This window comes from Pelecanus crispus, chromosome 1 (genome assembly GCF_030463565.1).
Source record: "Pelecanus crispus isolate bPelCri1 chromosome 1, bPelCri1.pri, whole genome shotgun sequence".
In the NCBI taxonomy this organism is placed as follows: Eukaryota; Metazoa; Chordata; class Aves; order Pelecaniformes; family Pelecanidae; genus Pelecanus; species Pelecanus crispus.
The window spans coordinates 40,894,000-40,921,716 of NC_134643.1; the positions used below are offsets into that span (position 1 = coordinate 40,894,000).

General features: G+C 41.9%; 2 protein-coding genes across 2 annotated transcripts; one reads left to right on the forward strand and one right to left on the reverse strand.

The window, feature by feature from the left end:
• The first annotated feature begins 8,045 nt into the window (after positions 1–8,045).
• Positions 8,046–22,019, forward strand: CCT2 (chaperonin containing TCP1 subunit 2). Its single transcript, XM_075706591.1, has 16 exons — positions 8,046–8,109; positions 9,396–9,470; positions 10,095–10,160; positions 10,259–10,370; positions 11,274–11,350; positions 12,355–12,467; positions 13,008–13,210; positions 13,408–13,508; positions 13,595–13,722; positions 15,825–15,928; positions 17,739–17,858; positions 18,420–18,548; positions 18,636–18,739; positions 20,070–20,169; positions 20,823–20,964; positions 21,633–22,019. Exons 1-16 carry the CDS (start codon positions 8,107–8,109, stop codon positions 21,661–21,663), a joined length of 1,608 nt encoding a protein of 535 aa, XP_075562706.1. The 5' UTR covers positions 8,046–8,106; the 3' UTR covers positions 21,664–22,019.
• Positions 22,020–24,590: 2,571 nt separating this feature from the next.
• Positions 24,591–25,528, reverse strand: LRRC10 (leucine rich repeat containing 10). Its single transcript, XM_009489235.2, has one exon. It carries the CDS (start codon positions 25,425–25,427, stop codon positions 24,591–24,593), a length of 837 nt encoding a protein of 278 aa, XP_009487510.2. The 5' UTR covers positions 25,428–25,528.
• Positions 25,529–27,717: the final 2,189 nt, after the last annotated feature.

Sequence of the window (27,717 nt, forward strand, 5' to 3'; positions counted from 1 at the left end):
GACCAGTCTGGGCCGCACTGAAGAGAAATGGCCAGGTATTGCAAAATACTTACTGGGTTCATGATACTGGTGTGATTCTTGTTCTTAGCTTATAGCTCACTTAAATTTGTGGGCCGAACTAATGCTTCAGTATGTGTTTTGAGGCAAACGTGTTTGATCTCATTAGCTGCCTAGAAATATTTGGCCCTCATCTGTATAGTATGGGTGTTTCAGAAATACTAATTAATTGGACCCTTAAAACACACCTGTGAGGCAGGGAATTAATATTCTTAAGTGACAAATAGGGAAACAGAGGCTTCAGGTAGATCCTAAGTGACCTGCCAAAATTACAACCACCAAGCATACCCCTCCTTAGTTCTGGTGCACTGTGCTGTGTTTATCCTGAATAGTCTCAGATACAAGGGATGGTCTGAGTAAATTTTTTTTTTTATGTTGTTGCAAGTTTCACAATACTTCATAGGGGGTGTTTTCTTAGCTCTGGTCCCCAGAATTGAGAACATACCGAAATGTCAACTTTCTGTAGCCTTAATTATATTAACAAGTCTGACGACATATTTTCCAGGGCTGGTTTTTTACCCTCTTACAGGTGGGATAATGCTTTCTCGTTTTGTGTACGCTGCAAACATACTGGGTAGTCCCTGTTACCTGCGCTACTCATCTTTAGCATTCCTTATTTTCTGCCCCTTGAAGTAGATTTAGTTGCAATGCACTTTACCCTTTGAGACTTGGTAAATATTTTTTCAGTTCAGTCTCTTTAAAGGCTGTGATGTTAGGTTTAGTGTCTGTAATCTAGGATTCGGTTTTCAGCTGAAATCTCTCCACAGCATTTAGATCATATTTATTTTGGGCCCACAGGTGTATAGATTGAAAAACTACAAATATGTAACCATTTTCTTTAGTAACGGAGACATGTAAAGCTTACATAAACTAGGTCCTGCAAAAATCACGGCATCTCTATCAGTTCTGCTTTTCATCCATAACATGCAATTGGCTGCTACCCTTCAAGAACATTCAACAAGGGAAAGCCTTTAACTGTAGGTATTCCTTTAATGCAATGATTTGGGAAAGACATACACTAGTGTATCTTCTAAACAAGGAAACTGAGTTGATAAAAAAGATGAAACAGCGACAAAAAGTACATAATAAAGATTGTACTAGAAATACAGTTAGTGAGAATTTAATCCATTGGTTATATCAGGAACATACTTTTTTTTCAAACTGATGTCAAGAGGAGGACCAGTTTTTTAAATTTTATGGTGTTTTTTGGTGACTCCTTAAAACAATATAAAAAAGACCATTCTGAAAACCTTAACTCTCATTGGAACATTTTTTGTTTCCCCCGATAAGTACGTTTTGCATACGACAGGGGCTGAATGTAATGGTGTGCGTTGAAGCACTATTCCTGTTCCTATTAAAGTCTACAGAACTTTAATAGAAATCTAAAGTGTTCAAATAGACATTGTGTATCATGAACTGCTTAATTTGCCCCTCAGATGTTTGGATATTTGTGTGTGTGTGTTTACACCTCTGACTAGGGCTTGGGTGTAAAAAGGGCCACAGAAAGGTGTAAGCTGTACAAAGTCCAAACTGATGTCAAAAGAAGGCTGCTCTTTTGCACGTGACAGACCAGCAGTTGATTTTGCTGGGTTTTTTTAACAGCATGTATTGGCTCAAAATCTGGCTATCTTTGGTTTTGTTTTATATTTAACCATTTCTCAATGAGACAGAGTCAGGAGAGAGCAGATTGTCTTTATTCACTGTCGGTGTAGTAAAAATGCAAGTTCTGATTAATGTCAATTACTACTTTGAGTATATAATGATGTATCTGATTTGGACCTCTATTCCTAAGCAGTATTCTTCTCTTTGTGTAAGGTGGGATCAATGGTGAAATTCCATTTCTGCACTGTACTAATTTATTTAATGGCTGCAAACAAGATGAAACTGATTTAGTAGGAACTAATAGTGGACTTAAATCTGAAATTCTCCTATTTCCCCTAAAGAAGTTTGGTCCCTCAGTTTGATACATAGAATTAGGTATTTCTGGAATTTAATGATCTTTCCCATCTTTTCCTTGAGGTAGCAATTCAGGCATTTATATTTGACAGTATTTACTTAATATAAACATAAGTTCATTTATGATATCTTTATTTTAAATTCATATACACGCAAAAAAAAAAAACAAAACCCAGAATAAATTCCACCACAAAAAACTGCGTTAAGATGGAGTCAAGGTTGCTGATGTCCTTCTTACAGAGCATATACAAAAAGGACAGGAAGTCATGCATTAAGGTTCTTTTGCAATCTTTAGGAATTGCTTCCTCTTTGGACAAGATAATTGAATAAGAAAAAAACCCGAAAAAACAAAAAAACTTAGCAGCTGTAACTCTGACCATGTATACATTATTTCTTGTGATACTGTGCTGTAAGGTATGTGACTAAGTCTGTCAGATGTCTTATGAGGATATTATCCTAATGCAGTGTTTACTCCAGATTAACGCAGTATTTTGTTTGGAAATATGTAGGTGTACAGATAGAAATATAATATGAGAGATAAAGTTACCTTTAAAGTTGATGAAACAAGTGTTGGACATTTCTATATTTTTATATATTACAAAGGGCATTTTGAAATTTTTCTTGCAGTTTTAGTAATTATTTAGTGTGGTAATATGCATATATTGTGACAACGTTTTCTGCTATATCCATTACTTCGGTGTAATTCTATTTTATGTAGCAAATATGTGTATATACAAAGGAGATTATGTAAAAATTATGATTAAGAAATAGGCTCAAGCCCTTCAGAACAGGGACCGTCTTCCTCTGTGTCTGCAAAGTACTTAATGCCTTGGGGTCCCAGCCACAGCTCACGTCTGAGACCCGTGGTGACCGAATTGCCAAGCGATGGGCGTGGAGGAGCAGCTCCTCTGCTTTCCACGAGAAGCCTTAGTACAAAAGGTGCCGTGAAGCTCACCTTGCCACTCCCTGGTGCTGGGGCTGTGCTCTACATGGTCATTCCCAACACCACCTGCTAACAACCCAGAGAGCCCAGAGTCCGTCTGTCCTTTGCTCCAGTCCTTCCCTTTGGCTGTAGGAAAGGAAGTCTGAGGTAGGAGCTTCGATGTCATCAGGGAATCTTCCTTGTTAGCAGGGCGATCCTTCCGGAGCTTGTTCGGACCTCATGCAGCGTCCTTTGAAGCCAAACGAATGATTCGTGTTGACTTCAGGGGCCACTGGATGTGTTCCTACAAGATCAAGTTCTGCTGACGTAACAGCTCTGTTACACCTGAGGACCTGGTTGGTCAAGTTCTTCAGGAATGGTCTAAAAATACTGTAAAAATATAAATATATTTAATTACATGTACTGAAAAAAAATCCTATTTGTTGTGGTCAGAGTTCAGATGATTATGTGAATTTTGATTTCTTAGTCATACTTGCATATATATTGCTTTAACTATTATGTGTGAAAGAGGAAGTGATTCTAAAGTGTGTGAAAGATCAGGATTACACCTGTTTTTTAATGGTTATGTTATTTAGGAATGGATGTCAGCAAATTTAACTCCATATTAATGCAGTTTTTTTGCATTAGAATATGTGTGTATATCATACACCCACATTTTATATATAATATATTATATATTTGGTACTAACTTTGTATTTTCCCTGAAATTTTGCCAAATCTCAAACACAGATGTTCTCACTTGTAAGACTTTGGTACTTAATAACTGAATGTATAAGAAATGCTCTGGTATGAAAGGAAAGAGTGTCGTATGGTGTCCCACAATACAGATGTCTCGACCAGCAGGCATGTTGCCTTTTTCGCATCTCACTTCGTTGCAGCATCACCTGTCGTCTCCTGAAAAACACTCTGTGTTTTTACCTAAACTGCAGACCTGCCATTACAGTACAGCTGAATACTGCTCTAGCATGAAAGCTGACTGGTAGTAGAAAGAATACAATAGTCACCAGTGTGCCACAAATGCATTTATTAAATGCAGAAATAGACATTTCTACAAAGGCCAAAATCTTATGTTGTATGTTCCTTTCTTGTCATTACATTGTATGATATTGTAAGATTATTGTATGTCCTAATTTGCATTATAAAATGTTTTTTCCTACTTAAAGGCATAAATATAGCAACTTTGTATAAAGGTAGCTTTCTAGATTTTTATTTCTTTTATATAAAAAAGTCTAAACAGTGGGACCATTGCCAAATTGTTTATAAAATTTCAATTGATTTGCCCTGTTCAATTAATTTGTTTTTACAAACATTCCGTTATTTCTTTTATGAAAAAAGTGATATTATACTATGCAGAAAGAGTGTATTTTTATGCCATTCCACATTAATCTTCAAAAAATTAATTTCACCTGTTTTAAGCTGTTGTTATTGAGAAAGCTTACCAAATGTGCATTTTTAAAAAATGTATTATGACAACATTTTTCCCCTTTACCAGTGCCAACTTCATTTGGGGGGGGGGGGGGAACCAACAAAAAAAAGAACAAAAAACAAACCTGTAGCATGGCAATAAACTATTGATTTTACATTGAAAATCGTCTGTGGGTTACTTCAGTATTTCCCAGTGTTAGTGTCACTGTATTGTATTTAGTTAGTCTAACCTGTTTTGCTTTTCCTTAAATCGTTGCTTCAGGTACGTATCTCCTCCCCCTGCCCCCCTGTATTCCACTCATTACGCAGTGGTAAAAAAAAAAAAACAAGCCATACCAGAATATGATGACCTAGAGTCTGTAAATTTTTCTCTAAGCTTTTGTGTCATTTCTACTGGTGTTCTGTCACATCTTTCTCATGTATGTAGACTTAGGGGTTTTTTTGTTGTGGTGGTACTGTTGCTATCAACTGCTGGCTAGTGTGCTCCTTTCTCAATTATTAAATGACTAAGATTTCACAAAACCCAAATGGACTTTGTTAGCATAGTGCTGATAAATTCAGAAAGAAAGTAATAAGAAATACACGGTTGAAGTCCTGTCCAGATGGCCTTTTCACTTTCTTCTGGGGACTATAAAATATGGTGGTGATTTATCAAAATTCAGTATTTCCTCTTTTCTCCCTCCCAAGTCACTGTTTTAAGGCATAATTTCAATAAAGATGTTTCTAGCCAACAAATGAACAAAACCATAGAAACGTCAGGAGATGTTGTTTTCAGAACCTCTTAAGAAACAACATGACGTGGTCCTTGCACAATGTTGGTTAGATAACTTAGATACCTGAAAACTCAGCTCTCAAGAAGGTTTTCATGTCCCTGGCCAACAGTTTTGCAGCTTTCCTAACGGGAATGGCTGCTTAGCAGTCGACTACACTTAATATTTCCATACTAACATGATACAGAGTTCAGCAGAAACTTTGGTTCTTTGTACCTTCATTTCAAATGGAAAGAAAGCTTCCCAGTAATGTTTGGTTGAAACCAGTTCTGATGTGACCGTAGGTAAAATATATGCAGTTAGAGAATTAATTGCTAGCAATTTTATAACTAAAACATCATGCAACTGATACAAGTGATTCCAATTGAAATATGCATATGCCTTGCATTCTTGACCTAATGATGCTTTGTTCTGAAATAAAATTTTGGAGCCAGCGCAAAATGGGTGACATTGAACAGCCAAGCATTAGAGCCAACCTTCCAGCCATATGTGCCTAGTACTAGGATTTCCAATAATGGTATCAACTGGCCTTGTTAAAATCCCTGTACGTAAATCAATAACACATCTCTTAATTTTCAGTTGGGAGCACCTGAAGAGTTGGATTTTGTGAAGAGCCTGTTTTCCTTCCTTCCTCAAACTTGTATCTGCTTAGAGGCTTAAGTGACTGGTTTGTCTGAAGTTAAGCCTCCTACTAGATACTGTGATCGATGCCTGAATTATTGGTCCCGGAGAAACCAGGGAATAGTTGCTGCTCTATTATTCCTACATTGGTAATAGCTTGGCTGTAAGTCGAAGGTCTCGATCTGAATTAAAGCGCTGTCAGTAGATACTGAGCCATATGGAAGTCTCATGATTGAGAATTCATTCCTGAGCGACCAAGCCTGTGCATTGCTGAGCTGTCTGGTGTGTCGAATGATCTTTGGCGCTCCGTTTCTCAACGTTGAAAGAGATGAGGTGATTTACAAAGTATATGTGTTTATAAAAATGAGGCACTTTTTCCTTCACTTTTTCACAGTGCGACCTTAAAAATTGCCATCAGAGGTGAGGGCACTGCGCAGCTGGAAGCGGGAGGCAGGAACCCAGAACCAGCGCTGCTGCTGGGCTCTGCCTGTTTGGGTGTCACTACTTTTACACATTATAAATCATAGCTTAGCAATAGTCAAAAGCCCCTTAAACCAAAATTAAAAAATTGCCCTAGTAAGTTTTTCTGAGCGTTTGGTCTTCCAAAGGCCATAATGCGATTAATTGTCTGAGGCACTTTAAAATCTTTTTTCCCCCAGCTCATGCCACAGTAGCAGCAAATGTGAATTAAAATGAATCATTAGTTCAGTGCAAATCTTTATGAATGCTCTAATTCTGAGATAAAAATATTATCATTGTTTTAGTTGGGTTATTAGCCCTAGCCAAAACGTAAGATACTTTCTACGTAACTATGAGGAAAATTGAAGATGTTAAAATTCAATTAGTACTCTAGTTTTCAGAACAAGGTTATGGGGGATAACATGTCTAACTCTCTGAAGAAGATGAAGCAAAAAGCTCAAAAGAACTCAAGAGAAATACTACCCAGGTATTGACATACTAAAACCCACAGACGGATGTGAAAGTTGGCAGAGTTCTAGTCATGGTTTTTTGCCGTCTCCATTAGGAAAGATGCCTGTCTTTGGCCAGTTTGCATCTAGAACAAACAGCTTTGCATATATCCCAAGAGATTTGTATCTGGCAGCAAGAAGAGGAATGCCAGCTAGAATTATTTCTTGAGGAACAAATCATACAAACTAACTCACTTTTTTTTGTATTACCAGGTAACCAACAGGCTTTTTGTGTGGAGGAAAAGTAGCGACAGAACAAGGCTTGGATGTGGTCTCGCACATGTGCAAAGCTGCCAAGAGGATAGTTACCCCTTTTTTAATATTGAAATGAAGAGCGTATCGAGTGGGATTGTGCCGGGGTATCTCCTGTTCACTGCTTTTAATTGGCGATATGGATGACATAATAGCAGGTATCCGGAATGGTCTGCAGGCATGCTGGACGCCTGCAGTGGCAATTTTTAATGCTTTTGACCGGCTTGACAGCTGACCTCCAGGAATATGACGAAATTAAACTGGGGCAACTCCACACTCCTTTGCTGAGGCAGAAATAAGTTGGTACAGAAATACAGCGGGAAGTTAAGCGCCTAGATGGCAGCTCTTCGGGGAAAGGTGGGTGTGCTGCGGCGCGCTGCCGGGCAAACCTGAGCCAGGTGCTGCCATACAAGAGGCCGCCTGCCGTGCAAGAGGCCGGTATTACGTAGAATGGGGGAATCATAGAATCATAGCATCATTCAGGTTGGAAAAGACCTTTAAGATCATCCAGTCCAACCATTACCCTAACACTACCAATACCATCACTAAGCCAATTAAGGGTAGAGTACTAATTTCATGTTTCCTGGCTTGGTGGCTGGATTATTTTTTAATGAAAATAAAAACTAGGAATAATTAAGCTTGGAAAGAACCTCTAAGATCATCAGTCCAACCATCAACCCAACACCACCATGCCCACTGAACCACGTCCCAAGGTGCCCGTTTTTTGAACGCTTCCAGGGATGGTGACTCCACCACCCCTCTGGGCAGCCTGTTCCAATGCTTGACCACACTTTCAGTACAGAATTTTTTCCTAATATCCAGTCTAAACCTCCCCTGACGCAGCTTGAGGCATCAGGCCTCCAGCTCACGTAACTCCTACACAAACCCGAGAGTTGCCGCAGCGGGGCTGTGCCCGCCGCGCACAGCCGCCACGGGAGGCAGGCCGGGGCCCTCCCGCGGGGCGGACTACCGCTCCCAGAGTCCCGCGCGCCGCCGGAAGTGGCGGCTCCTCTGACGTCAGTTCCGTCGGGAGCTCGTTGGGGGCTGCGGAGCCGCGCGCTGGTTCTCTGGTGGTGGCGGCGGCGGCGGCACCGGCGGCGGTACCGGCGGCATCATGGTGAGCGGCGGGGCGGCGGCGGCGATTTTGCCCGAGGGGAGGGGAGGGGAGGGGAGGGGAGGGGAGGGGAGGGCGGCGGGGCGGCCGCGCTCCCCGTAGACACGCGTGCGAGGGCCCGGCAGCCGCGCCCCTCCCCCACGCTTTGTCCGGCGGCGGTTGCAGCGCTCGCGTGGGGGCGGCCTCGCGCCCTGCCCCGCGCGCGGCGGGCGGGGCGGGGCGGTGGGGAGCAGCAGGAGGAGGCGGTGGCGGCGGCGCGTTGGGCCTAGAAGCTTCTGGAGCCCGTGCGAGGAGGGTCCGCCAGGGCGCGGCGGGAGCGGGCCGCCCCGTGTCAGCGGCCGAGCCGGCAGCGGGGGGGCCCTGGGCGGTTCCCGGCCCCGTAGGAGCGGCTGTCGCGGCCCGGCCGTGCCGGGCGCCCGCAGCGTGGCTGAGACGGGGGAGGCGGGCGGGAGGCCGCTTCTTCCCTCCCCTCGTCTCCAGGCAGGCCCGGAGCGGCAGCAGCGAGTCCCCGAGCGTGGGAGGCCGCCCGTGGCCACCTCCTGGGAGCTGCCCTGGCGCGGCGTGGAGTCTCCTGCCGCACCCTTGTGATTTTTTTTTTTTTTTTTTTTGGTCAAAGTGATGATGGAGTGGACGCGAAAGCGGTGGAAAAACTGTGTGCTGATCATGCAGCAGAGTAAAAAGTCCCAGAACCCTCACGCACTTGTTCTTTTGGGATTTGATCCTAATTCATTTACGGCCTTGAGTTCTTTGCGAGTGTTAAGTCTTTAAAGGCATATATTCATTACTGCTATAATCGATTTGCATGGAAATGCAAAAAAAAAAAAAAGATTTGGGTTCAACACAAATACCAAAATATTAAAGACCCCGTGTGCTCAGTGGCTAGCTTTTTTTTTTTTAACTTTTGCTGGTTGTATTCATTTTTGGGTTGCTTGGATCTGATGGTTAGCCACGCAGAACAGCAACACAGACATTGCCATGAAGTAAGGTACTGGTAATGGTCTTCAGGCTCATAGATCTTGTCAGAGAATATGGTATGCAGTCTCTTGGAGTAGATTGCAGTTTGGTCTTGTAATCTCTTCACATAATTAAGAGACTGCAAGATAGATTTTAAAGAAAGAGTGAAGGTGAACTTATCTTCAATATATCTTTTATCACAACCAAATGGGGCATAGAAATAAATCATTTTAATAATAAAAACGTTGTTTAGGTTGTTAGTGTCAGGGGTTTGATTTTAAAATGCATTGTTCTATTACAGCTAAAGGAATATTCTTATGTTAACTCTGTTTTAGGCATCCATTTCCCTTGCTCCCGTGAACATTTTCAAGGCAGGTGCAGATGAAGAAAAGGCAGAAACAGCTCGGCTGGTAAGTTTAATTCTCTGAGAAACTGGTAAAACTTGGGGTATTTAAACTTGGTCTTTTCTACTGTTAAATGTACTTTCAGTTTATTGTGATGTGGAACTTCATCTGTCTCTTACTGGTTTTTCTTGTTGCATGTCTGAACAGAAGGTAGGAGGAGTGTTGTTTATACTAACAATTAGAGAAACTCCTTATAATTGTTCAAAAACGAAGTAACTCTGTACCTTAGCTAAGAAGATTGCTGTTCATTGGAAGGCATTTCTTTTGGCCATGAGACAGGCTTGTATGGCTTCTGTGAGAATTAAGTATATTTGATCTGGTTACCAAAATGTAGCAGTTGAGAAACTTGGACCCAGACTCTACTGAAAGAAATGTGGCTGTGGAAGGGTTGGGTTAAGATCACAGAATCATAGAGTGCTTTGGGTTGGAAGGGACCTTTAGAGATCATCTAGCCCAACCCCCCTGCAGTGAGCAGGGACAGCTTTAACTAGATCAGGTTGCTCAGAGCCCCATCCAACCTGACCTGGAGCGTTTCTAGGGATGTCCTCTTGGAAGTTGTGGGCTAGTGTATAATTCTTGTATTAAAGTAGAAACAAATTGTTCTCTAAGGTGTATTTCCTTTTGTTTCAGTCATCCTTTGTTGGTGCCATTGCTATTGGTGACCTGGTCAAGAGCACTCTGGGGCCTAAAGGCATGGTAAGACAGCTGCAAGTTCTCAGTGGTCATACCTGTTAATTTAGTTTTAATAGTTACAGTACGTTTTCAAGCAGTATTCTAAATCTTCCATCTTGTAGGACAAGATTCTTTTAAGTACTGGGAGAGCTAGCACAGTGACAGTGACCAATGACGGTGCAACCATCCTGAAAGCTATTGGAGTTGACAACCCAGCCGCCAAGGTCTTGGTTGGTGAGTTTTTAACAGCTTGCCCTTGCACTACTTGGCATTTCTTCATTTGTAACTTTATTATGTAGTTTTTATTTGTTCTTAGAAAAGTATTCTTCAAATAATGTGAAAAATGAAAGGGAGGGGGAGCAGAATCCTGAAGTAAGGAGGCCAAGGTGTTTCAAGAGTTGTAGAACTCTGCAAAAGTAAAATTGAGGTATATGCTGCTCTTGCAAAACTGTTCTGGTGTCTCCTTGTTTTCTCTCAATGCTGGTTTGTCCCAAGAGTCAAAAGGGACAAGAGACAGCTGTGTGCCCCTCTTTTTTCACTGGGAGAATTTGGAACAGAAATCTGCTGGGGTACAGAGGTTCTCTCTGGTCTTCCCTGATTTAAATCTTTTTTTATCGCTTAGTCAGCATTGTACTCTGGGCAGAGTTTACCTTTGTGGTCATCTGTCTTAGTGTGCAAATGGTCCAGTTCCAGTGACAATGGTTCAGGACCCTGAACCATTTGGTGTCAAGATTCTTAATGATTTCATGTTTGCTGGGTCCTTGATTATCAGTTCATGCAGTATACTTGGTTATTTTATTCTCCGATCCTGTATATATACCTTAGAGTTTCTGTCTTGCCCTGCTTCTTTTGATGACCGTCTTTAGGAATGGGGAGTGAGGGGAGCAGCTCTTGACCGTCTCCAGGCTGGAACTGGTGTCTAGGTTGCAAACAAAGAACAGGAATTTGAAGGATGCTGGACTTGATTTGCTTCTCAGGTTTTTCTGTGACTTACAGAGTGGGCTTTTTAAACTATTGGAATAAGATTCTTTTTTCTTCTCCAAACTAATGTGAGAGAAAAATAATTGTATGTGAAGCTAGTACTGGTGAGCATTGTATTTTGAATCAAAACATTAATACAGTGGTTTCCTTCTTTAGATATGTCAAAGGTTCAAGATGATGAAGTTGGTGATGGAACTACGTCTGTCACAGTGTTGGCAGCTGAATTACTGAGGGTGACGTATTACAGTTTTTCAGATGTGTTTCTATTTGGCAATGTCCTGCTCCGAGGAGTTTGTTATTTGATGTTTATGAAGAGGGCTCCCAAAGTACAGGAATACCTTGCTCTGTTGCCATTGAAATTGATAGGGAAAAAACCCCTTAGTTATTGCATCACCAATTTTTTTTTTTAGACTATATTCCTTATTTTATTACTTATAAATTCACAAGTATTTTAATTTGGTATATTTTATAAAATTGTTTTCTCTTACTTCATTATGCAAGTGAAGCAGAAGTATCACTCTTGCAGGTCGCTTCCCGGATGTTGCACTGGGCAGCATGCAGTGCTGCTTAGTTGTGAGGTTCAGTCTTCTGAAATCCTTTCCTATAACATTAATGAGAAAAAACCCCATATTAAATTCTGTTCTTCTGTGCGCAAGACTTGAATTCATAGTGTTCCTTTAAACTCTGCATGGTTTTTATGTTTGCATAGAAGTTTACCCTGCCAAACTCTAAATGTGAAATTACTATGAAAGAGACTTCAGAACTGAGGAATTCTTGTTAGCAGAGCTGTGCCAGTAAGTCTAACCATCTCAGATCCAGGAACTGTGATCGAGAGCAGCTGAGAAATGATCCATCAGCTTGCCAAGTTCCTTGCAAAGAGGGAGTTTGGAGATGTTTTTTCTCCAACTGCACTTTAAGTTGGAGCTATAAGTGAACAGGAAACTGAGCTCAAACATGATGTGAAAGATTATTTTGAAGTATATGTCTGGTTGCTATTCATATTAGAGTTAGGATTTTTTTTTTTATTAATCAAAATTTCTTGACAATATTCCAAGGGCAGATCATATTTGCCTAGATTGGAAAAAAAGACCTTCCAGTAGGGTGACTTTAATTTCATTGGTATAGCTCTCGGGCTTTTACTGCTATTCAGAATTTTCTGATTACTTGGAAGCATCTTTCCTAGTTAATGTAAATACACCTTGGGGGAAAAAAATAATTATTAATTTCATTTAACTAGGAGGCAGAATTACTGATTTCAAAGAAGATTCATCCTCAGACCATCATTGCAGGCTGGAGAGCAGCCACAAAAGCTTCAAGAGAGGCACTTTTGAAAGCAGCTGTGGATCATGGGTTAGTAATATACATTTGCTGTAACTCTGTATAAACCAGTCAAGATTAAGGCATCGGTGAGAATTACATACCATTGGGGAATTCTTTGCTCTCTTTTAAGTCATGTAAAGGTTGAATTTATGAATTTTAATGGTTAAGGAAAACCGGGTTTTTTTTAGACGAACTACAGAAGATTGATGAAATGATTTAAAATTACTTATCATGTGCAGAAACAAAATACAAGCAATAATTTGCTCCCTAGAACAAAAATCTGAGCTCAGATTTCATACTCTGATTTTAAATGTGACTATTTTCTTTAACTGACACTTTGAGAGCACAGACTTTCTAAAGCTGAATGCAAAGGTTCTCCTAATTGAACTTGTATTTCAAATAGAAGATTGTATTCTGGGACACTGGAGGGATTCTGTGTAGCATTCCTCAAAATGGAACATGGTACACATAGATACAGGCTAGAAGAAGCAGGGAGAGACTCACAGTTATAGGCTAACGATAGTTAAGGTTTTCAGACTTTCCACTTTAACCCTACCAACTTTATTTTAGTGATGATGAAGTGAAGTTCCGTGAAGACTTGATGAACATTGCGGGAACGACTCTTTCATCAAAATTACTTACTCATCATAAAGATCACTTTGTCAAGCTAGCTGTAGAAGCTGTTCTTAGGTTGAAAGGTTCTGGTAATTTGGAGGCTATCCACATCATTAAGAAACTTGGTGGAAGTTTGGCTGATTCCTACTTAGATGAAGGTAAGTCTTTGTATGTTGGCTGTAAGTGCGCTTAAGAAGTACAGTTGTTAAAAGTTACACATCTCTACAAACTTGTTCTAGGAAACATTGCTGTGTTATTAAATTGAAAAACAAATATGAGGAGGTTTTGTAATGATTTAAATTAATGGTTCTCCTTTTTTAATTTGAAGTCTTACTAGACCTTTCTGTTATTACAGGCTTTTTACTTGACAAGAAGATTGGTGTAAATCAGCCAAAAAGAATTGAAAATGCAAAGATCCTTATTGCAAATACTGGTATGGATACAGACAAGATTAAGGTATGTTATAGAACTATTGTTGTAAAACGATGTTTTTGTAAATGGAATTAATTTTTAGACTGAACTCTTTGTTTTCTTTGATTTAGATTTTTGGCTCTCGCGTTAGAGTGGACTCCACAGCAAAAGTAGCAGAAATAGAGCAGGCAGAAAAAGAAAAAATGAAGGAGAAGGTAGAGCGTATTCTTAAGCATGGAATAAACTGTTTTATTAACAGGTATGTATTTTCTTGGAAAAAGGGGAGAGTTACAAAGTAGCAAGATTTTAATATTGTGTGAGTGTGAAGAACATTATTTATGCCTGTATCTGTAAAATTAGGTGATCTTGCCTAAAGCTTAATTGATTCACCTCACGGAGGTTGATGTTATTTTCTGTGCTTCCCTTGTGCACCATGGTCCCCCCCTTCTTTGTTTGTTTGAGGTTTTTTTGTTGTTGTTACGAGGCAGAACTGATGTTACTTAACCAGGGATTCATGTTTAAGTCCAGTTGAAGCAATGTCACTGTGCTTTCATACTAACAGATTTGTTTACTTATGAATACCAGCAGCATTGTCCACATCTGTATTCCCCCTTTTGGGGGGAAATTGGTGCTGAAAGAGTCTGTGCTGCTGAATGCATGTAGCTCAGATTGAAACGGCTATGTTTTATCCTGCATTAAAATGCTGGTGCTGGAGTACTGCTCCAAATTCAAGAGTGGTTCAGAGGCCTCTGTGCTCCCCACCATGAGCTTTTTATACACACCTTTGAAAGTATGACAGAACCATTTTTATGTAATGATTCATTCAGCTCATAAGAAATATCACAATCTAAGTTACTTTTGATAGCAGTGAACTTCTCTTTGATAGCAGTAAACTGTCACAGTGCAAAAAAAGCAGTTATTTAATGATACGAGAAATGCTTCTGCCTTTCAGTAGTTCTCATTTGAGTGCAACTGCCATACGTAATGAGCAGCTTGACACCTGGTGTTTCAGCTCATCATGCAGTCTACTAGGAAGCTGATTAGCTAGTACTACAGCAAAGGATGGGAGTTGTAAGAGCAGCACTGTTTTCCACAACAGCAAAGATGTACTCTTTCAGGACATAGTGTATCTTAAAACTGACCTTCAAAAGTTGTGTTAAACATCTGTAAGAACCACTGACAGACTGATGAATCTTAGAGTCTCTCCTCCTGTGTCATGTTTCACATACATTGCGTGCAGGTGTAGGCAAAATGAGTATTCTGTCCAGTGGACATGATGCAAATACAAAGACTCCTAGAGTCACAAGTCCTGTTGGCAAACTGATGGAAGAATCCCTTCAGGTATGCAAGAAAAAAAAAATCCTTAACTCCATCGCTGTTATCTGGTACACTTGTAACACACGCAGTTGCCCTAAGGAAGCTCAGGTAGCAGTCAGTCACTGTAGCCAAGCTAGTGGTATTCCAGTTAGATTGACTTTCAGATTTATTTCCTGACAAAATATACTTCTGCTTATAGGCATACTGTAGATCCACTTCACATCTGATGCTGTAAATGGTAGCCAGTTAAATACCTCTGAGGAGATGCTTGACAAAGGTCAAGGCTGTATGGATGCAGAGTTGGAAGAATCTTCTCTGTACATACCCAGCAGCCTCAGCTGTCTCTTTTGAAGATAGATTAAAAACATCTTTTTTGACAGAGATGGCATGTCCTAGCTCCTGCTGAATCTCTACAACACTCAGTCTCTAATTTGGAAGGGAAAAATAATTTGGCATAGCACTCCTGAATGGTTATTGACCATTCAGCTTTAGATGACTACTTTGTCCTAGAGAGAGTGGGATGCATATTAATAAGGGAGCACATACTCTTCTCTGTAGTCTGCTATTTGTATGTGTTACAAGACTGGCCATTTATTGTTCCCATAGAGTTGTCTACTCTGTAGATTTTTGTATTGGTGAAGGAATTGAAGACGTTACTTCACATGTTATTCTAGTGCACTCTGCTAGAATAGGCAGTTAAGTGCCCAGCAGGCACTTAGGATCAAGGTATTTAAAGAATTTAAAGCATACGGGCCCCTGTGCATTGATAGTGTGTCTTCAGGGGAAGGGTATTTCAAAGAGCTGTAATAGTTTGAATTTTTAATTTTTTTCTTTTTAGCTTTGTATGTTTTCCTGTCACTGCATTTGCTTCTGTCTGGTGTAGCATTTCGCGTGTGGCAGGTGCCCCACATATTGACTGCTTTCGTAGCTTTCAGAAGTCTGTCCATGTCCATGCTACCGAGAATCAGGTCTCCTTTGTTACTCTGGTATTTAAAAGGTTTGTTCCGTGTGTAATGAGAAGATGTGCCTGTGTTTTAATTGTAGACAGCTGATCTACAACTACCCTGAACAGCTGTTTGGAGCTGCTGGCGTCATGGCTATTGAACATGCAGACTTTGCTGGTGTAGAACGTCTGGCTCTTGTTACAGGTACGTAGAGTACCTTGTTGTATGAAACTTGGAGGGTCACATTATTTGTTTAATCTTTAGGAAATGTTAATGCTTGATCACCTAGTTTGTACTTTTTACTATTAAGCAGGTCTGTGAATTGAAAAGTACTCCAAATAGGCTTTATTTTACAGTACTTAAATACAAATGTACATGGAGGACCCTATGAAATTGGCCGTAAGAAACTTTGAAATTACTTTGTTGATTTATCAACTGCTATATAACTGTCAATATTTTTTCAGAAGCAGGTAACTTGGTTTCTATCTTTAGTGTGTTATACTTCACATGTAAAATGTCTGTTTTTATTCTGAATCCTCCCTGCATAATGACTTAAACTTTTTTTTTTTTGCAACTACAAATAAAGGATCATAGTGCTCACTGTGGAATATAGTTTAGCCATTTAGTGCCAGTTAGTAATTTTCTTTCATATTTAAAAAATATTTTCAGTTAACTCCCTGCTTGATAAACTTTTGAAATGTTTGTTTTCTGGGGAAAAGATGAAACTTAGCGATAGAATAAGATGATAAATCCACAAGTTAATTAATACCATCTTGTTATAAGTGGCTGTTTTTTGATTTTAATAAGAGAAGACTCAAGAGTCATCCTTTTTTAAAAATGTGGGCCTGAGTCATTGACTTGAGGTGGACCGCAAATGACATGAACAACCTGGATATTTTTAGTAGTGGTTAGTGTAAATGTGACTCTAGTAACTAATGAAACAGCTGGAATGCTACAGATGATTCTCATTGCCAAAGTTAGAGGTAGTTAACTGGCACATCATAAAAAATGGATTATGAAAGTGATCAAGAGAATGGATAACTTGCTTTGCTGGGAGAAGGGAAAAGATACTGACTTGTTTAGCTTAGCAAAATTGAAGTAGCAATTGTGTATAACTGTCTGTAGGCATGTTGACACAGGCAAACACTTGATTGAGAAGAACTTTGCTTATGTTCTGGAAAAAATTCAAAGCAGATTTTGTAGGCAGTGCAAGTGGGCCATATCAGACCACACTGGATCAAACAGTATAGCTGAAAAAAATAGACAAGCTTATAGTAATCACAGACACTCTACTACAAATCCTGTCTTTCCTTGTGCTGCTACAACTACAGCAGTGCTGCAAGCTAATGTAGAATAACTGAGCATACACGTAATACACGTAAATGGCTTTGTAATGCGAAGAGCAAAGTACCAGAACAATATGCTGTTCAGAGACATTTTGGTCTTTGTAATATCCATTTTGTTTACAATATGGGAGTTTACGAATGGTGCACTGTATCACTGCTATGACACGGCACAAGACTCATGATTCAGGAGAGTGGTGGCCAGCTGTTCTCAGCCATCATCAGGCAGGCAAAATGAATGCTGGCACAAGGTCAAGCTTAAAAACATAACAAACATTGATTTAGTATTTTATAAATACTTCATCAGTAAATACTGCTGAAACTTTAAACAGATTGACATTTTAATACTGGCAAATACCAACATATAGTCTCTAATCCAGACAGAACTCAAAAGCAGTACAGCTGTTGTAGTTCTTGTGACGTGAAACAAAATATTGGTGTTTTAAGGGCTTGTCAACATCAGTAGAAGATTTCTGGTGCCATACGCTGACACTGGAAAAATTTGGCTTATTACTGTTGTTAATTTCAATTTCTTTTGGGGCAATTATGAAGATGGGGTGTTCTAATCTCTTCCCTGCACCCCCCACCTCCCCCGCCCCTTGGTTAGACCTTGCCTGAATGGATGCTTTCATTGTGAGCTCTTTGACTTTTGTATGATCTTACATTTGTAGGTGGTGAAATTGCATCGACCTTTGATCACCCTGAGCTAGTGAAACTAGGAAGCTGCAAGCTTATTGAAGAAGTCATGATTGGAGAAGATAAACTCATTCATTTCTCTGGAGTGGCAATGGGTAAGTGTTTTACCACTAACAGTATGTTAATCCTCTGCTAACACTGTTCAGTTACCAGGATGGCATAGGAATTTTGTAATGATTCATGTAAACATTTTTATTACAGCGTTGCTTTTCAGTAAAAACCCTACAAAGATGTCTGTCATGGTTGAAATTGTTCATCTACATTAAGCATACACATAAACATTTGTACGGGTGGGAACCAAAATTGCTGCTTTGGGAGATTAAATTGACAAGAAAAGTAGCAACCTGTCATACTTCCAAGAACCTGAGAGCCTGTTCTGTGAATGCCAATACTGTAAATTTCTGAGGGATTGTTTTGAGATAACATTCATTTTCTATTAAATATGGTGTTGTGGAACAGTTTATTGATAAAAGCAATAGTGCAGTGTACATAATTTCATTCTACCTGTGAAATGTCACCATGCTTTCTTCTTGCCCCAAAAATTGATCTGTGTAAAATTTGAGTGCAGTGATAGCAAAACCATTACAAATGCTTTGCAATAACCTCTTTTTGTGTCTGGTTTGGTTTTTTAATCTTTTTGCATTTGCACTTTTTAGGTGAAGCTTGCACCATAGTTTTACGTGGAGCAACACAGCAGATTCTAGATGAAGCAGAGAGGTCTTTGCATGATGCTCTCTGTGTTCTCGCCCAGACCGTGAAGGACACTAGAACTGTGTACGGTGGAGGTGAATATTAGATTCTTTGCACATGATATACGTTTGGTATTAATGTTCAAGTCAGATACAAAACATCTGTGTGTCTTCAATGAATAGGTTGTTCAGAGATGCTGATGGCTAACGCTGTTGCAGAACTTGCCATCAGAACACCTGGCAAAGAGTCTGTTGCAATGGAGTCCTTTGCTAAGGCTTTACGAATGGTAAGTTTGTTAATCAGATTAGGTTAACTGAATTAGAAAAGAACAACCCTTCTCTAGTGCTATTTGATTGTATTAATGCTCTAGTACTATCTAGAAGTTTCTAGACTTACATTGGAGATTGCATCTTAGTAGGAAATAAGAGTATCACAGGAAACGTTTCTAGAATATTATTGTGCTAACGGCTTGTCAATTTGAGAAAAGTTGCCTTCCTGTATATTAGGGAAAACTTTTCTTAAGAAGTGAAAGACCATAGGAAAATGTTTCTCCCAAGAAAATTAAATTTAAAGAGCATCGTAAGACTTGGCATTACCTCTTCAGAAATAGTCCTGGTATCAGGAATAGTGTGGCCAGCAGGAGCAGGGGAGTGATCGTCCCCCTGTACTCAGCACTGGTGAGGCTGCACCTCAAATAGTGTGTTTAGTTTTGGGCCCTTCACTACAAGAAAGACATTGAGGTGCTGGAGCGTGTCCAGAGAAGGGCAACGAAGCTGCTGAAGGGTCTGGAGCACAGGCCTTATGAGGAGTGGCTGAGGGAACTGGGGTTGTTTAGCCTAGAGAAGAGGAGGCTGAGGGGAGACCTTATCGCTCTCTACAACTGCCTGAAAGGAGGTTGTAGTGAGGTGGGTGTTGGTCTCTTCTCCCAGGCAACAAGCGATAAGACAAGAGGAAATGGCCTCAGGTTGTGCCAGGGGAGGTTTAGATTGGATATTAGGAAAAATTTCTTCAACGGAAGGGGTTGTCAAGCATTGGAACAGGCTGCCCAGAGAGGTGGTGGAGTCCCCATTAAAAGACGTGTAGATGTGGTGCTTAGGGACATGGTTTAGTGATAGACTTGGCAGTGTTAGGTTTATGGTTGGACTCAGTGATCTTAAAGGTCTTTTCCAACCTAAACGATTCTATGATTCAGTCAGCACGTGCAACTTGCACTGCTGTCACTTAAACAGTGAATGGAATGATGTGGTGTTTAAGGCTTACCAGCAAGCTTATGTTCTTAAAATGAAACCATTTCTCCTTCTCCAGTTGTATTCTGAAATGATAACAAAGAGACAGATTTCTTTCTGTTCATGTAAAATGAAGTGACAAATCTGCTAATGAGCTTCTGTCCTCTCATCTACTGTCTTAACAAGGTCTTGAACAAAATCCTTTGAAAGGTAGTTTGATTTCGCTCCCCCAGCTCCTAAGCTCCTGATCACTGTAACAGATCATCTGCCATGTTTTTGAAACTTCTTTTCTTGATACTTAATAGTAAACTAGTATACCAAAGTGTATTTCATGTTTACTAGGGATCAGTCCCTGCAGGCATTAAAAACAAGCTGTGTTTATCCCCTTAGATCCCAACAATAATAGCTGATAATGCTGGCTATGACAGTGCAGATTTGGTTGCTCAGCTCAGAGCTGCTCACAGTGAAGGGAAGACTACTTACGGGCTTGGTAAGGTGCTTGATACTACTGTTATTGGATTGGTGTTTGGGAGGGGGATTAGGCTTACTAAACTTGGTCACATCTGTTTGTCACTGATATATTCAGCTGCAAGAACTGAATACGTTGATTTCTGTTTGCTTTGCATAGAATGTAGGCATACAGCGCTACATTCCTTTATCATTCTACCAGGCTTTTCACAGTAGAGTGAAAAGCTTTGTTTTTGAAGGGGATGGTTTCCACCTGTAAACCGCTTTCCTTACTTACATTGAGTCTAGTTATATGAAGCTCAAAAAGAAAAAAACAAGATGACCCAACCCCTCCCCTCCCCAGCTTAAAAAAAAAAAGTTTTTGAGAAGAATTCTGAAGTTGATATACCTAAGGAAATCGTGCTGAGAGTCCTGCTGGAATCTTGTCTCCTTTTCTCAGTGTATAAATTTTTCATCATTAATTTTTTTCATGTAACTGCAACATGTTGGGCTTAAATCAGGAGCCTTGAAGTGAAAGACTTTATAATTTAAGATTTCATACTTCCCTTACTGTCAGTATGGTTCATTTGAGCAGGTAAGTTACCATGCTGTCCGTTTCTTGTAATTTCCTTTAAAAAAAAAAGAAAGTTAAAAAAACTCACCCCAAACAAGCTCTTAATGTGTCTCCTCTCCTAGATATGAAAGAGGGTATCATTGGAGACATGGCAGTCTTGGGAGTAACAGAAAGTTTCCAAGTTAAGAGACAAGTTTTGCTGAGTGCAGCTGAAGCAGCAGAAATGATTCTTCGTGTAGATGACATTATTAAAGCAGCACCAAGGTATGATTTGAGTATCTACATTGGTCAGTTAAAATGGTATAGAGTAATCTTCTGTGAAAGAGTAACTGCGTAGAAGAGTCTTGTTCTAAAAGATATTTTATTTGACATGAAGACTGACATCTGACATGCTAATGTTCATGTTGCATGATTTTTTGCATTGGGAGTACAAACAGGCCTTTAGAGCCATCAGTGCGCTTAAATTAGCGTGCCTGAGCAGTGCCTAGTTAATCTTAGGTCACCAGCTACTCATGTGCCATATATAGTACTAAAACATTGGCAGAAGTGGCTGACCAAAATGTAAGGGATCATGCTGCGTTTTTTTCTTTTGGGAAAAATTGTAGTTAAATGCACAGCTGCTTCTGAAGTGGAATTGGCAGCTAAAACAAAAACTCATTTGTTGAAAGGTTTGGGAAGAAATTAAACTTGCCCACAAGCAGATCCCATGCGTGCCTGCTAGCAGGTAATGTGCACTGTTTGTGAATCACAGGTTTTTACTGCAGTCAAAGGTGGTGCATTAGCTTTGAGATGATACTGCCTTTTGTGCTGTGAGATAAAGCTAGCACTGAACACAAAAGATCAACTAAAAATTAAAAATAGGGGTGGGTGGGTGGGTGGTGGTCATCAGCATCAGGGGGAATTTTCTGAATTTTTTTTCTTTTTCTTCCCAGAAAACGTGTACCAGACCATCGCCCATGTTAAATTTTCTTCAGTAGCTGAGGATGTGTGGACCAGATCTCACCTAGTAATTTTTTTTAATGATCTAACTTTTGTGAGGTTATGGAACAGAAGCTTGAGACAAGCATCTCCATCAATGGCATGAAGTAACTGTCTTCAGTTGGTTTTAACTTATTTCAGTTTACATGTGTTGTGGGGAAGATTCACTTTCAAGTAAAACAGGGGTTTTATACAACCCTAATTCCTTCTGTTCCTCTCCAGGTTCCACTTAAAATACGCAGAAATAAAATAAGTTCAAATCCATCAAAGTTGTCTGTGTGTAGAACCAAGAAGGGCAGTTTCGTTAGAGGAATGGTGGTGCGTGTCCTCAGATGGTTCAAGCGGTGACCAGGCAGGCAGCGCTAAGGACGACCTCTCAAGCCTTTGTAGCTTGCTGGCTCCGGTTGACTTTGGCGCATTTAGTGCGAGTGGTTTATTCCAGTCCTGGCTGTATAGGTTTCGAGTTGGGACCCTAGAAATAGTCTCTGAAGTTAAATGTTACCCTTTTCTAGTGATACCAGAGTATTACTCATTTTTTGATGAAAAAAGGAAGAGAAAAAGCTGAAGAGGAACCTTGGTCAATGCCCAGAACTACAACTTAAGGGATTTCACAGCTTTTTACACTACAAATTTTATGCAGTTAGGAGTTCTGCTGAGGGGGCTTGAGAGGAAGATGCAGTCTAGGAGAGAGGGTCAGCGTCCTGGCCCAAACAGTCTGTGCGTTTGACTGTGAAGTACTGGACTCGGGCTGACTTTGCGAACGCCTATTACTGTAACAGAGGGCGGTTAGTGGAAAAAGTGCCAGGCTGCATTGTGTTCCTGTTTTCTTCCCTACCCCCGCTTTCACGTCTCTTGTGGCCTATCTTTATATTCTCTTTCCTATTCCAGTAGTTGCTGCAAAGGCACTGTGTTGCTCAACTGGACCAGTTTATGCTCAGGTCGTAAAGAAGCCCGTGGTGCCTGCAGCAGTCTTTGCGCAGATTCTTGATGACTGTAAGCAGAGGCGCCCGTCTGTGCGGAGCCCGCTGAGAGGTGCCGGCTGGGCGTTGCGACCCTTCTGGCCCTTGCAAGTATAGTGCAGCACCTTGGCAAACACGGGGGGAGTCTGCCAAAGCAGGAAGATTAATTGGAAATCAAGAAAGTATCTGTGGAAACATTTTTCTCCCTTAGGTTTCCTGAAATGAAGAGAATCTGCTTACAGAACACTCCTCCAAACTCTCAGAACAGACTCTCCTCAGATCTCCAAAGGTGGCAATAGCGTGTAGGGAGTGCTGGGTTAAACGCTAACCATCGGTGAGCAGCTGAAAGCATCTTGTTCCCCACCCCCTCAGATAAACGAAGTACCAACCTGTTCCATAGGGAATAAAACATTGAACTTGGATGTTAAAACAGCCCCCAACTCTCATCCTGTTGAATAATTTTGTTTTGTAGGAAGAAATAGTTTGTTGGAACAAGGTTAGATAAAGAATTTGGAAAGAGAGAATTCAGTTAATTCCAAAGAAGGATGGTTTAACTCGGCAAGATGTTAGTACACTTTATTTCATTTAACGAATAGTCAGCACACTACACGAGTGCCAGCCAGATCCAAATTCAGACTTCATTTAGCAAGACAGCAAGCGCTAGCAGAGTCTGTATATTTCCCGATAATTTTTCAAGCATGTAAATGATGTTAAGCCGTCATGAACTGGCATGGAATCAAACCTTTTCTGGGAATTCAACTGCTGTTTCTGCAGGCTGCGCTGGTGAGGCGGCTCCGCTGACGAGTGAGGCGGAGAAGCGAAGTGGCTGCTGCACCACCGAGGGCTCCCCACCCTTTTAAAAAAAAGCTGTATTTACCAAACTCAATGATCCATGCTATGGAATCAAAAGCTAAAAATGTCATTTGGAGCCAGATTTCTGTGTTACACAATTAAAGCAAAGCATGCTCCAAAAAAACCCCCAAACCAGTGTGTTTCCAAGGGAATCTGAACTGGTCGGAGTTGTAAGCTGGAGAAATACCCAGCTGAGGTCAATTGAGTAAAGTTCGCCTCAGCTCCTGTGCGAGCCTGTAGCGGCAGGCTCCCAGCCCCGGGCTTTATTCATGCAAGTTTACCTTTGCAGCTCTCGTGGTTTTTCCATTTTAGTCAGGCTTTGATTTTCTTCTTTGCTACTGCATGAAAACTTGGTGTGCGACAACGCTGCCTCTAAGGGCAGCTGTAGTAACATAAAAACTAGCACCAAAGCCTCTAGCTTTCCTCGCCATCATTTAAAATGCTGCTTGGCAATAACAAAACAAGAGTGGTCGCTAATTTTCCAGGAAGGTGGCGGCAGCGGTAAGAGGAGAGCTCCCTGGTACTTACATGCTGTTTCCTTGATAGTGCAACCAGGGCTCCGCTAACGCTTCCTACACGGCAGGCAGGGAAACCTTCAGGTTGCTGCTGCGCTTCAGAGAAGTCATTTGTGACAAATGCTGCGGGTTACTTTAGGGCTGTGACTCCCAGCAGCGACCATCACCTTGAACAGCGGCTTCCAGCTGAGCTCAGACACCTCAGCAAGGTGGAGGGGAGACGAGCGAGCCCACGGGCGGCCCAAAGAGCAGCGAGTCCGTACGTGCTCTGTACGATCCACCCGTGGAAAACATCTAAACTACGTCTTCATCTCTGCTGCGAACTCTTGAGCGGTCACCGCATGGGAGGAAGGGGAAAGGGAGGAAGTCTTTGCTCTAGAGGGAGTGGCGGGTGCTGTGCAAAAAGGGGGGTCGGTACAAGAGAGTTTTGCTGTCGCCTAGGTCTAAACTGGCGCACCTACTCCTGAAGACTAGCCAGGCGGCACGGTGCGGCACGGTGCTCCCCGACACCGGCAAGCGAGGGAGAGGGAGAGGTTGGCTGGCGTTGTGGGTGCTCTGTGCCTTTGCCGGCACAGGCGGCTGAGCGTCAGCAGGGCTCGGCTTCTGCCTCGAGCCTGGTGGCAGGAGACGGCGATGGTTTCTCAATGAGCGTGATTTCTACCACCGCCCCGGACCGCTTGCGGGGTTCGGGGCTCTCCTCTGACCACCTCCCCACCCTGCGCACCCCTTTGGCCACCTTGGGTGCGTTCCTGCAGGGGTTGTGGTCGTAGATCACCAGCTTCAGGCCGGGGAGTTGAACCAGGCTGGGGAAGAACCGGATGGAGTTGCGATCCACGTCGATCACCTCCAGAGAAGGCATGTCCAGGAGCACGGGGGGGAACTCGGACAGCAGGTTGCTCGAGAGCCAGATGGTGCGCAGCTCCCGCAGGCACCGCAGCTGGGCGGGGAGCGAGCGCAGCGCATTGGAGCCGGCGTGCAGGGTCTTGAGCAGGCTGAGCTCGCACACCACCTCGGGCAGGCAGTGCAGGCAGTTGGACTCGATCCAGAGGGCCTTGAGGTTCTGCAGGAGCCGGAGCTCCAGGGGCAGGCTGCAGAGCTTGTTGTTGCCCAGGTAGAGGATGCACAGCTGCTTCAGCGTGCACACGACCAGGGGCAGCGCTTTGAAATTGTTGAAGTCCAGCGCCAGGATCTGCAGGTTTTGCAGCTGCTCCAGCTCGGGGGGCAGATGGTTCAGGTTGTTGTCGCTCAGGTACAGCTTCACCAGTTCCCTAAAAGAGCAAATGTGCAGAGGCAGCCGCCTCAGCTGCCTGCCGCTCAGGTCCACCATTTTATCCACTGGCATCTCTTCTAGGTCTTCCAGGAGGTACTTCTGGCACTCGTCGGAGGGCACAAAAGCAACTATGGCTTTCAGGCTGTTGCCCATCCCGGGACTTTCTTTGGGGATCGCCGGGACTGCAAGGGACAGGGGCCCGCCTCGGTCTTCTCCTGCTGTGCACTGGCCTTCCGGTAACTCCGTCTTCCCAATATAAGCCTCTGTTTACATGCCACCAGCCATTAATCTCAAGGGCTCCGAAATGTTTCTGATAACCAAATGAGTGTTTGGTGACGGGGATTACGGACAGGATGACTGCCTCTCTCGCCCACAGTCCCACTTGCTCCCCCCACCCCCCCTCCCAAACATTCCTTCTTGCCTCTTCCTGCACACTATAGATGTTCTCTGATTTTGCTGCAAACTGTTGCCCTGATGCCCCAGCCCCTCACCTCTCGCTCTGGCTGTGCTGTCTGTGCAGCCGGTGCCGGCTGCAGGGATGAGCTCTGGAAAGTAAACACCACAGAAGACTACATATTTAAACTCAGATGTTTAGCTTCCAGGGAAATTTTCAGCAGAAATGTCGGATGTAATCGAATCGTTGTTTAAAATACCTGTCAAGACTTGACTGACTTTCCAGACAAGTGGCACTTTTAGAGATTTACTTTGCAAGGTGCCAAATACATAATTTCAGAGTGTAACTTGCCGCCCAGTACTTATCTTAAACCTTTAACACAAATACTTGGCAAACTGCTATCTTGAGCTGTTCTACTATTTATGTTCCTAATTTAACGGTGTTTACTATAGCCTCTGGCACTCTTGACTGTGTAGGGCCTTTTTCATTACATTATGTTTTGCTTCTTGTCTGAATCCCTGTTTAATACGCTCACTATCGCAACCTGCCAAGGCTGTTCTCCAGCTGCCTTCCGACCGTGCTACTGCAGTTCCCGTGTCCGTACCAAAACCTGGCAAGAAACTGCCATGGATTTAATTCCATCAAGGTTCTCTCTTGTTATGAGTGAGATAAATATGATGTTAAAAGTTTAGATGTGAGAAAGCTGAAAGTTGGCGGAGTGTTTTAAGGTGAAATAGCCTTTCTGGCAGCTGGCTCTCTACTTTGATATCTACAGTTCATTGCTGTCATTTTCCACACTTACACTCCCATTTGGGGAGGATGCTTTCTTCAAACAATCTGCAGTTGGTTTCTGGGCATTAGGTGCTACACAACCAAAATACGTGATTGCTGAGAACCACGTTTTCTTGGAAAAACAAAAGGCAGAACAAACAGAAGGTCAAGAAAAAAGCAATAGCAAACAGTTAAGGTGGCCTCTGGATCTCTGGTCAAATCTGGTAATACAGATTTGTATTACCATCACTTGCTTTCAAATGTAAAGCAGCTCTTAGCTATCCATTGTGTATAGGCTATAGGATGTTTACTAGTCTTTTCCCTGCGAGATGAGTGGCTATGCCATGCAGCAGTGATGGTATGAAGGATGTATGGGGGGTTTCCATACATCCTTCAAAAGCGAGGGCATCTGGGGACCAGCGTTACAGCGGGATGGAGAACAGCAAGTGCTGTGACCTGAGTGCCACAAAATAGGTTTTGGACAGAGAAGCTGGGCAGAATATCAAGCCTGGAGAACAAAGATACGTCGCAGTCATCTGCGGCCATGCTGTGGAAGAGAGGTGCTGAAAATACTCTCTCTCACAACAGAAGGTGGGACATGCTGGCCGCAGCACGCCAGCAGCAAGAGCCGGTTCGCACTGAATGAGCATCTCAGAGCAGCCACTTCTCTACTGCTTTAACACTACGCGCCCTGTCCGAGGACTGCCGTGGGCAACGTGTCATTCCTGGATTTCGCAGGGCATCCTTTTCCAAGCAGTTACCCTGGAATGAGACCTGACTTTTAAGAAAATATTCCCATGGCAGGTTTTTGTATTTGTTTCCATTTCTAAGCATCTGCGGCGCCCTCTAAAGGCAAGGCGCCCCGCCGTGTTGAGACACTGTACGCTTCAGGTGTGGAAAAGCAAATGCATTTGGTGTAAATAATAATGAATTTACATCCATGGCAAAGACATCCCTGAGACAAATCCCTTCAGATGTCCTGCTGATCAGGACAACATAAAAGCCTGAGTAAGAATATATTAATAATACAGTTTAGGTACATTTTTCTTTATAATCCATATGGAGAGAAATAACTTTGCAATATACCTTATGTCTATAGACACAGATATGTATATATTTTTCCTACTTGAATTATTTCTTCTTAATGAAACTTTTAAGCTGCAGACAACTATTTCTTACGGGTCCTCTGCATTGTAGTTTAATCATTATTCCAGCTTATCAAAAAAAGTCACGATGACCTTTTGTTGCTGCATTTTGTACCTCTGTTGGCTAAATGAA